At 39.4% G+C, this 12,194-nt stretch overlaps 1 protein-coding gene across 1 annotated transcript in view; it reads right to left on the bottom strand.

Annotated features, from left to right (window-relative positions):
• Window positions 1–12,194, bottom strand: part of GMCL1 (germ cell-less 1, spermatogenesis associated) — a 1,627,466-nt gene that overhangs the window by 613,870 nt on the left and 1,001,402 nt on the right. The window contains exon 11 of the mRNA XM_044083130.1: window positions 3,886–3,955. Coding sequence (XP_043939065.1) covers window positions 3,886–3,955 — 70 coding nt within the window. The remainder of the gene's footprint in view (window positions 1–3,885; window positions 3,956–12,194) is intronic.

Raw genomic sequence — 12,194 nt, 5'->3', positions numbered from 1 at the left:
CTACTTTTTGAAACTTGCATCATTCAGATGCTTTCCTGCTGAGCATGTGGCAGTCATGCCATAATGTTGCTGCACTTAGCTAGCGTTGAGAAGTCAGTGCAAAATAAAACAGAAACTGAAATTAGCAGAAAACAATGTTTACTAATGTTTTAGCTTTGTATTTTTCATTTGTTTTCCTGCAAGGGAGTGACAAGTCAGGACATACATTTCCTGAAAGGTTACTTTTGTCTGAGGATAAAAAGCACAGACAACACTAATGAATAACTCATTGAGAGCTGTTGCGAGTACAACTGCAATCTGAGATGGAATCTGGATAACACTATTGAAATTTCCTGTAGGCACTGCTCTCCCAACCTCCACAGTCAGATTCAAGACATGGTCAGAAAGCCAGACTGAAAATGTAAACAAAGGGCAAAATCAAAACAAAAAAATCCCTGGGAGTTCCCCTTTAAGGCCATTTCTTTTTGTTATTCTTTTCATGGTAAATCTTTTGACTACTTCTGTTGGAGCTCATTGCACTATGGCTGTTGCCTCTTCTGGTGCTTTCTTCAAGGGGCTGGATACCAATTCCATCCTTGAAGCTGCTACTTGTTCTTCAGTGCATACCTTTACTAAGCATTATAAGTTGGATATGGTTTTTAGGGCCAAGCAGGTTTTGCTAGAATCATTTAGTATGGGTTTGTTGAATGCTCTTCTCAGCCTTCCACCTACCATTCTGTTTCTTGAGCCTGTTTACTTTCTCTACAGTAAAGAGTACAGCAAGAGTGATATAGAACGACATGGCACAGTTGTGTAAACTCTTACCATAAGAGTAGATGTCCTTCTCTTCACTGTTGCAGTATTCGCTCCCTCCCTCCAATCCCCTCTTTTGTTTGTTCTGATTTTTGTTTTGGATTCCCTTCTGGCTGGGGGCCTTCCCTTTTTGTTCTGCATTTTCTCCTTCTGGATGTGCATGGACTCCTTTGTCCTTTGGAGACTGTTCTCTACTGGGGCAATTCAGTTCTGGGTAACTGTGTCCATACGTCACTTGTACGTCTTATGTTCTATGCAGGGAGTACATTTGTGACATATGGTACATACAAGATCATAACGCTTTGGTATATTGGCCAAATGTCCGTCTGCCTTGAGAGGGATATCACAAGAGCAAAGAATATTGCAACAGTGAAGGGAATGACATCTACTGTTATTGTAAGCTTTTACACCACTGCACTTTTCCAAGCAGTCAAAGCTTTCGTCTCAAGCAAAAGTTAAGCTGATGCACTTGGCACAGCGAGCTTAGGCATAAAGTCATGGACTGTGGAAATCCAACCTCCAGTAAAATTTCAGTGAAGGAAAAAAGCCTTAATGCCATCCTGGGATGCTGTTATCTGCTTTAGAGCTCTGAGGAAACGGTAGTGAGACAGAACTGAATGTGGACTTACTCCTACACTCTTCAGCAGTGAAGCAGATTTACACAGTAGGGAAAAAAAGAAAACAGCTGTCTAGTACCTACACTGTTTTAAATTACAGGAGCCTTTAAAATAAAATCAATATGCATGTCTTAGTAAAAAAGCCACATGTATCTGAGCAATAATTAATAATGAACACTTGATACTTAATTTATTCCCTCCAGTGAAGCTCTTTTGAGTTAGTACTCTATAAACGCCTAGTGGGCATGGCCTGAGCCTTAAAAAAAAAAAAAATTAAGTTATTGCCTCACAGTTCAAACAAATGTGAGTATCACTAGAACAATAAGTGTTACTAGAAAACTGTAGCTGACAAAATTCAACACAACATATTGGACCTGGTCATCACCAACATGGGCAACCGGTGTTCCACACCGGAGGTCAACCCCTCGCTGGTTAGATCTGACCGCAAACAAATCACTCTGGATATCCACATTCCACCCCCACCCCCAGACAAGGAGACCACCTTGAAAAACTTTTCAAAAGCAAACTTCACATTACTTAAGACCGAGGTGGAAAGTTTCAAAGACCCCATGCTAAAGGATAATGCTGCCAAGCTGCAAAATCCTTTACTAATGCATTCTACGGGCACCTACAAGAATGCATGGATCGTGCTATCCCAAGCAAAACCAAGACTCACTCCTCCAAGAAAAGGAAACCAGTCTGGTGGACCCCTGCCATAAACAAGCTATACAATAGAAGGAGGAAACTAGTACAGAAAAGAATAAAATCCCAAGAAGGGAAGACATCCCTGATCAGTATGAGCAAGAAACTACGATCTCTCATAAAATCTTCCAAGGTGAGCTTCAAAAGAAAAATTGACAAGGACTCCAAAGATAACCACAAGGCATTCTTTAGCTATGTCAAGAATCTAAGTGGCAATGCTCAGATCTGCTCGGAGTTGGTGCAGAATGGCACCAAATACACTGAACTGACCGATATTGCCAACATCCTGGCAGACAGGTTCATTGCAAACTTCACCCCCCTCTTAACCCCAAAAGGGCCCATAACTATACCAGAAGAATGTAGAAATGAAATGAAATCACAGACACTCAGGTTAAAACAGCCCTCTCCGAAGCCAAAAACACAGCATCAATGGGACCGGACGGTGTCCCAGGCTGCGTCCTACACGAGCTCAAAGACGAACTAACCCCTCCCCTAAACACACTCTTCTAACTCAGCCTCTCCACAGCCTACGTACCCATAGAGTGGTGCACAGCAATGGTTATTCAGCTCCACAAAGGTGAAGCCACAACAGACTGTAAGAACTATCACCCTATAAGCCTGACTAGCTTGGTCGGCAAGGCTATGGAGAGCATCATCATGGAACTCATTAACAGAGACATTGGGAACCTCCAAACACTGGACCCTACCCAGTTCAGCTTTGTTAAGGTACATCATGCCTCCTAAACCTGGTGGACTTCTTTGAGATAGTTACCAAAGCTATAGACGAGGGGAAGGTGGTAGACACAGCCTACCTAGACCTCGCAAAGGCCTTCGACACCATTCGGTTGCATACTGCCTACTCAGAGGTGATCTCTGCCTGACATACAAGGCCATGTCCAACCAGAATTGATGGACATGCTCCACCTAAAGAAAACCATATCCCCTCGAGCCACATGCTCTAGGGATCTAAACCTCACCAAAACAATAAATAGGACGTGCTGGAGGGACAGATTCCTGTCCCAGAGACTTTCCATGCTTTGGAACACGATTCCAATCTACATTAGGCAGAGCTCTTCGCTAACACTCTTCAAGAGAAGCCTTGACTAGTGGATGGGAAACAGAAAGTTTACCCCGGGGATCACTTCAGTGGCTCTGCTGGACAGAGGCACAGGGAACTAATCTAAGGGGGCGGCGAAAGCCAACACATTCTGGCTAGGCTTATAAATGCCTTCAGGCAGATAGCCTAGTACCTACCTATGAACAAGGTAACCTTTACAATGAATGGATTCACTCAATTCTAGGTCTTAAACTTAATTTTATAAGCCACATTACCCACAGCAAATATGAATTACCTAATGTTACATAAACAGCTTACAATATCTAAGTAACCATTCAGGACACACACAGTCCCAGCAGCATTTTCTTCATACAGCTGTGAGCTTTCATGAGACTAAGCAGTTTTGCCCACGTCACTTGATTGTTGAGATATTTAGAGAAATATGAAAATGACTACAAAACAAATAACTAGTATAGAAATCATATTCAGTATGAGTTAAACTACACTAGACACATACAAATATCAATACAGTTGTGCTTGTCATTGTGTAAGCTTTAAGATGAAATCTTTTTGGAATTATTAATGCAAATACAAACAAACAATAATTGACACCTAGCGACATCTGTAGGATGTATCTACAGAAACATCTGGAGATGCCACCAAGCTGGAATGAGTTAGGAAAAAAAATCTTCAGCATGCCAAATATAATATACATACCCAAGCTCATCTTCCTGTTCTGTTCTAAGCATTGTGAACCACTGCTGCTTGTATGCACAAGATAACCATCCTAGGAACAGCACAAAACTAGTTAAACTTGGCACTAAAGTTTGAAAGCAAACAATGATATTGAAAGTCATACCTGCATTTTATCCCAAACAGAGAAAACTAAAACTATTCATACTTCAATTAGCAAACAAGATACTTTTCAAACACAGTGCAAAACTTAAAAACATCATAAAGTCGTATAATAAGTGTATCGTCAATGCCAGATTAAAAGCATCCACCAAATACCAGTTTCATATACTCAAACTTTTTGCTATATAATGCAGTGACTCAAGATAAATAATTATGAAACATTAAACACTATTAAAATGAAAGCTGGTTATCATTAAAAAGTACAGCAGAGTAAGGTACTTGCAATATCAGTAAAACTTTGTTGAGAGACAGATCACTAACAATAAATCATAAAAAGTAAAGGTTTATTGACCTTTTGTTCCATCTTCCAGTGTGAATTTCTCCAAGTACTGTCTTTTCCTTATAAGGAACCAATACAGGTCTTGACATTACTAAGGTATGGACACACGTGGTTCAATACTCCCTTACATATAATTTCCTCTGCTGTTCCACAATCTCCTCTTTATTAAAGTATGGTAGGCAAGAAGTTACTTTGGCAATGGTAAACTCAGCACCCATATAAAACCAAAATAAATGTCTGTATCTCAATATAGTCTTTTCTTAAATAGAAAAAAAAAATAATATCAAAGTCTGCTACTACAAGAATACATGTCCTTATTTACAGTAAAAGGTAAAGCTTCACCTTCACATACTTTATTGTGATTCTGTCTATCATTATCAAGCAGCTACGCATTTTTAATATGGATGGCAGGAAGATCTCAAATTGAATTTCTTGATATTCATTTTGAGAGCATATAATAGCTTGGTTATGATCAGTGATGGCTTGTTCTTTGAGTTTTTCTTTGTCAGCAAAGTCTTTATAACAGCAGCAAATCCCTTCTTTATCAAAAACTTAAAAAGTTAGGCTTCCCATCTGCCAATTAGTGAAGGACTGAGAGCATGGTTTTCCTGTCCATATTAGGTTTGGCTACTTGTGCAAGTAAAGACAACTCAGAATGGTTCTTCCAAGAATTACTGAATATAAGCTTAGGGTTAGCTTGCACCATAGGGATAAAGCCTTAACTATGGCCCATTCCACCTAAGTTGGGTAAGCAGCTTGAGTGCTTGATGGCATAGGCATAAAAGAGAGAGGAGAGGATGGTGGTGCCAAACAGCTCATGCCACTGTCCTTCTCTGTTTTCACAACCTCCACTGGAGGCATGTCTGGATGTAAGGAGTTTTTGCAGGGAGGAAACAATCACAACCACCAAGGCTGGTGACTACGGCCCTTGTCAGTGCATTTGGAAGAGCATGCCTGCATGGAAAAAAGGGCATGGTCATTGCTTACACTGATACAAGTGTTCATGTCACTAGCAAGGGAGTGGTTAGGCCACTTATAATTAAACATCCTTATAGCTAGAATGGCAGTGAAGTCACATGCAGCCCTAGTATTTACCTGTGCTAGTCCGCTGGACTGCTTCCATTCCAGTGGATTTGGGGATTCCCCACCCAAGTTATGAAGCAATGTCTGACCAGTTAGATTAGATTAGATTCAAAAATTGGTAAATGAAAGGGCAGAAACTAGAACTAGCACTGTGGCACTGGAAATGTGCATAGTGTCTATGAAAAAAGCTCAGCAAATTTGAAGACAAGTAAGATGTAAAAATCCACAATTCAAGTGCACACTGGAAATGTTGGAAGGCAATACTGGAGTCTATTTCATGCTGAACATATGTTAAAAATATTGGGCTGCCTGAACAAGAAAGCAGAACTGAAAGGGGTTCAAAGGATTTTTTTTTCATTAGCAGAAATGGAGGAAATAGACAACTCCAATAGGCGTTTGCATGGTTGGAGACTTGTTTATTGAAAAAAAAGCTGTTATCGCTACTGTGGCAAAGAAACAGTTGGCAACAAGAAAATGAACAGTCCATGTACAGAGTGACTACACTGTCTCTACTTAGCTTAAGAGGAGGCAGTTATTGCAGGCTGCAAGACTTTGTTGAGTGAAAGGTTTCAAGTTCAAAACTCTGCATCCAACATTTTAAAAGCCATTTACCTGACTAGAACAAAGACTTATTTAAAAGCAGGGGAAGCCTTGAATGGTGTACAAAGGTATCATCAAGCCTGTAGTATCACTTTGGACATAGTAGAAGATGAACCCTCAGTGTCTACAGGACCCTCACTTGCTCCACAAAGCTCTTCCCTGGAGCCTTTGCCTTTATTAAGGTACACAAAGGTAATGAGGGGGTGGGCAGCAGTGTCTGTGGATGCAACAGCCAACCAAGGGACAGAGCTAGGCACCACACTTTTCTCATAGTAAGGACTTCCACTGTATTTGATTCCACTAAGACTTTTGCAGTGATGGGAACAGTCTGTAGCCCTAATTAGGTTTTGTATGTAATGTTTAAGTTATTAACTACACAGTTAAGGCACAAATTGTTTTGGCTTGCATTTTGCAGTATACAACTGGAGTGTAGAGATATAATGCAACAAAAGACCTGATTTGTGTACTCCGCTGCTGGGAGGGTATCTATTCTTGACTGAACTGCAGGATTCATTTTTGACTATGGTTTTGAGAAAAAAATTTGATGTTATTCTGTTAACCATTAATCAGAAATTCTACTTGGGGGTTAATAACAGTGTCAGTGGCACAACAGGTAGCACATTTGCCTTTGTCGAGGGAGGCTGTGGGATCTATTCCCAAACCAGGTAAATGGACTACTGACACTGCAGTGCAGCATAATGGAGGTGCTGCACTCCTGAGTGTGTCATCCTTCAGATGATACAATAAACCAAGGTCCAATCTGCTTAAACTGGTGGTAGCTTAGGTGGATATAAAAAATCCCACAGCACCTACTGAAAAGATCAGTGAAGTTTCCTGATACAACAGCCCAATTTCCCCTAGTAGTGTAAATACATCCTCAGGTCTCCCTTGAAAAAAAAGGGACTGGCCTAGTGGGACTAAATTGGTCAACAAAAGACAAAATAAAGTGCGATCAGGTGGATAAAGACATGGCAAGTTAAAGACACTTTTTCTGTTATGCAAGCCTCAAGATCGATTTGTATGGTACATTTTCTAGTGTGGTGGCATGAGCAGCCAAGCCCAGTGATATACAAGGATAAAGACCTTACTACAGCCAGGCAACCAGAGTTCTATTAGCAGCTATGGTGCATGACAGAGCAAGCATGGTGGATGGGCAAGCCTATCCTGAGGGGAAGGGACAGTGCTGATATGAGTAAACCATTTGTCAAGCCCTGGTGGAGACCAGGGCTTGGAACAATCTCCAGGCTGAGAAGGGTAGGTTGGCTTAGAAGGTATAGATGCCCTACGGCCACAGAAGGCAGTCCCTGAAGAAGCCTCTCCACACTGCCCACCCAGCCTACAGGCATATCACAAGGACAGTGGGGAGTCAGGGCTAAGGAAAAATCTCATTTCACAAGCTGCAGTATGACAGCTGTTCATCTGGCTCTAAATCTGCAATGTGGAGCGTGGTGGAATGAACCCTGATGTATACCCAGTCCCACATGGCACACCTTTGTGAGAATGAACCCCTCTCTCCAGTAATGTCATTACAGGCATATCACAAGGACAGTGTAATATTTTTCTGATGTTATAATCCCATCACAACCCCCACCTTGAATAAACACAAGCAGTTTGATAAATGGGAAATATGTGCATTGTTTTCTTCTGCTGGGTGGGGATACAGTTTAAATCCACTTAGAAAGCAATTTTGTTTTTGCAATATGGAAAGCAGGAATGACTATGCATATTAACAGGACCATTCTAAGGTTTAGGTTAGTCAATGCATGCTTTGGCGACCTTCTAAGAAGGGCATCTGCCCTGATGAGGGAAGTGTGTTTTACTTTTAATATAAGTACATAGTTATTTGGTTCCTGTGTTTATTCAAGGGGGGGGGGGGTTGTGATGGGATTATAACATCAGAAAAATATTACACTGTGAAGCATGTCCAACAAAAACAGTTTGTAGTAATATCATAAAGAATAAAAAAATTCCACTTGCTGAATGAGATGGGAATGCAATTGTGGTGAGGGTTATGAATAAAAAAAAAAAGTCATGTAGTGACAAAGATAAAATGGAATATATGTGGAAATTACTTCATTTTCTACATTAACCTGAGTTTGTAAGTCAGAGAAAAAGGCAAACAGAACCATCTTACATACACAGAGGTAGGGTGCAAATAATGTAACAAGAGATGCATTTAGACTAAGCTGAGCTGTACATGTTAGCTTGATAATGAAGGGATTCATGGTTGTTATTTAGGTGAATACCAACTGGCAGTGGAAGAGAAGGGTAATGACATTACCGGGGAGAGGGGTTCATTCTCACAAAGGGGTGCCATGTGGGACTGGGTATACATCAGGGTTCAGCTTTGAGCCCACTGCTGTTCATATGAGGGACGGACTACGTTAGCAAATAGGTTGGAGGGGAAAGATTCTAATTCAGGCAAGAATTTCAGCAAAGGATAGAGGAATGGAATGCAAAATTGAAGGCATATGGGATGGCAGCAAAAGCAGAAATCAGAAGAAGCTGAAAACTGAGATAGAATGGAAAACAGTGGTACATGATAATAACTTTGGGTCTATATTACATAGATGAAAAATCAAAATCACGAACGCTCAGATGAGCGAAAACGCAGGTAATCTAAATCGCTATTGTGGGGGGCTGCACCCCCCTAAAATATATTCCAACTCCGAGATCGCACTACAGTGAAGAAAGGGCAAATTTTCCGATCTTCACTGTACCGCGATCTCACAATATCGATTTCAATTACCTGCATTTCCGCTCATATGAGCGTTCGAGATTTTGATTTTTTCGTCAAACTGATAGGAACCCATAACTTCAAGTATTTGGAAGGGGTGGTACAGGAGAAGGGAAGTCTGAATGAGGAGGTGAGAGTTAGAATTAGAGGGGCTGCAGCCAACTGGCACAGTGGCAGGGATAGTGTATGACAGAAGAATGCCAAAAAAGCTGAAAAGTAAGGTGTACAAAACAGTGTGGAAACAAATCTGTTCGGCACAGAATGGTCTACTAAGAAACATAACCCAGTAATTAGCTATCAATTTATGAAACTATGAAGCTAAGGAAAAGGACAAATGAAAATTTTACCAGAGGATGGTTGGCATAATGGTTAAGATATTTGCCTTATAGACACAAAGTACAGGGTTTGATTCTCACATGGTTTAACTGGCTAGGCATAAAATGGTCCACAAGGGCAGAAAAAAAAAAAAAAAACAGAACCCCCCTTTTTCTTTTCTTTCCCCCCCCCCCCCCCCCCCCTTTTTTTTTTTTTTTTTTTTTTTTTTTTTTTTTTTTAAAAAAAAAAAAAAAACAAAAAATAAGGGGGTTTTAAAAAGGGGGGTTTGGGCAAAATTTTTTTTTTAAAAATGTAACCAAAGGGGGGGAAATGCAAAATTTTTTAAAACTAAAAGTTTTTGGAGGGCCCCTTTTTGGGGGGTTTAAAAAATTTGGGGGGGTTTTTAAAGGGGGGGCCCCTTAAAAAAATATGAAAATGAAGGGGGGGGGGGGGGGGGGGGGGGGGGGGGGGGGGGGGGGGGGGGGGGGGGGGGGGGGGGGCGGGGGGGGGGGGGGGGGGGGGGGGGGGGGGGGGGGGGGGGGGGGGGGGGGGGGGGGGGGGGGGGGGGGGGGGGGGGGGGGGGGGGGGGGGGGGGGGGGGGGGGGGGGGGGGGGGGGGGGGGGGGGGGGGGGGGGGGGGGGGGGGGGGGGGGGGGGGGGGGGGGGGGGGGGGGGGGGGGGGGGGGGGGGGGGGAAAAAAAAAAAAAAAAAAAAAAAAAAAAAAAAAAAAAAAAAAAAAAAAAAAAAAAAAAAAAAAAAAAAAAAAAAAAAAAAAAAAAAAAAAAAAAAAAAAAAAAAAAAAAAAAAAAAAAAAAAAAAAAAAAAAAAAAAAAAAAAAAAAAAAAAAAAAAAAAAAAAAAAAAAAAAAAAAAAAAAAAAAAAAAAAAAAAAAAAAAAAAAAAAAAAAAAAAAAAAAAAAAAAAAAAAAAAAAAAAAAAAAAAAAAAAAAAAAAAAAAAAAAAAAAAAAAAAAAAAAAAAAAAAAAAAAAAAAAAAAAAAAAAAAAAAAAAAAAAAAAAAAAAAAAAAAAAAAAAAAAAAAAAAAAAAAAAAAAAAAAAAAAAAAAAAAAAAAAAAAAAAAAAAAAAAAAAAAAAAAAAAAAAAAAAAAAAAAAAAAAAAAAAAAGAAAAAAAAAAAAAAAAAAAAAAAAAACCATGTTAAAAAGGGAAAAAAAAATGGAGTAAAAGGGTTCCTATAGTAATAGGACGAGCAAAATTGATGGACATGGAAAGTTCAGGGCAATGAGAAGCTACTGGTTTGGAAATACAATTACCCTGGTGAGTATGTATACCTCACCCAAGAATGTGGTTTTAGCAATTAAGATAACGCTAGGGGAAATATGTTTTCAGCAAAAGATTCTAATTATAGGAAAAAACTGGAATGCGGTCTGCAATAATGACAGAATGCCAGGGGTCCAAAGAGGAAGAACCATTACTAAAAGGAGAGATTCTTAACAAAATGTATGAAAGTATTTATGATGGAGTATGTAATAACAGTAGCCTTAGGAAGTTAAGTGGAATTTACTTACCATTCCCACAGGTATAAAAATTTGAACAGACAGGATAGCTACTATATAATGTAAGAGCATGCACATTTACTTGCTGGAATACAGGCAAATCTAATTACAATATCTAATCATGCACCTATAAAGGTTAGGGTAAGGGCACAACGTATTGGAAAAAGAGGTACTAGCACCCCCTACATATTTACTGAAAAGACAGCTATTTAAGGAGCAGGTAGTAGATGAGACTTGGGAAGTAAGAAAGATAGAAAAGGGAGTCAAAAGAGATAGGAGGTGCTTGGGAATTAGTAAACTGAGACTTTAGAGCTATGGCTGAAATAAAAGAAAGAGAAATATAAGAAAATGTCAAAAAAATTATTGTGAAGGGTTGATGAGGGTTAAAGCACTACAATAAAAACTGGAGAACATCACTGATGAGGAATGGAGTTACTAAGGGCAGATCGGCTAAGGCATTAGGTCTGCTATCATCCACCACCTGAAGTAATGGGGAGCAGCAAGATGACAATCAGATTTACACTTTAGTAACAATTTCAACAGTGTTTTAATTTGACTCCAGTAGACATGATGTCTAGAGGTCTAGCGACAATATAGCACAAAATCATAACAGTTCATTCCCATGGGAAGATGGAACCAAAATGGGCATTTTTGTGGGAAGTTAGATAAGAGTCTAAGAGACTTATTAAAATCCTAGGCAGTTAGATTACATCATCAGCGGGAATAAGTGAAGACAGAGGTGAGTTCTCATTTCCTGAAGGGTTAAATTAGTTGACTGAGAAACCAACTCTCTGAAGAAAGTCAGCATGTAATTTGTTTAGTTCCGAAGTATGCAAGCTTATCCTGAAATTTGCACATATCTAGCCAGAAATTATTACATAAGCATTCTTATACTCCAGGTAAATTATATGCTACATATCCAAATGCCCACCAAATGTAATGGGGATGTGTTTCTGAGAATGGATGAGCAAGGTTCCATATTTTTTGGGACTGTCCCACATTACCACATCTTAAAATACAGTTCCATCAGTTACTTTTGGATCTTTTGCCAGGAATATTCTTTTATTCTTGTTTTATATTTTCCTGGGTTTACTGAAGGAAGAACTTGGACAAGCTGAGATATCACTGCTGTATTCAATATTACTGTCAACGATGACCATCCAGGAGATACAAAAACAAACTCTCTCTCTCTCTCTCTATATATATATATATATATATATATATATATATATATATATATATATATATATAGATACACACACACACACACATATACAGATTATATAACACACACATATATACACACACACATATATATATATATATATATATATATATATATATATATACATATACACATATATATATATATATAAATATATGGGTTCATGTCAAACTCACGACATGTTCCAAATATAAATGACTACGAAACAAGAAACATCGACATTTCAAAACGCCGACAGTATAGGTATCTGAAAGGACACTTGGCTAACATGGGTCCTGCAAGGGGAAGTAAGGATATGGTATGATACTGTGCCCATACTACTTCCCCTTGCAGGACTTATCGATACTTTATCTACAA

Source organism: Protopterus annectens, chromosome 9.part0 (genome assembly GCF_019279795.1).
Source record: "Protopterus annectens isolate FY-2018-M chromosome 9.part0, PAN1.0, whole genome shotgun sequence".
Lineage (NCBI taxonomy): Eukaryota > Metazoa > Chordata > Ceratodontiformes > Protopteridae > Protopterus > Protopterus annectens.
The sequence above is the reverse complement of the archived record's forward strand: the minus strand, read 5'-3'. Positions and strand labels throughout refer to the sequence as shown.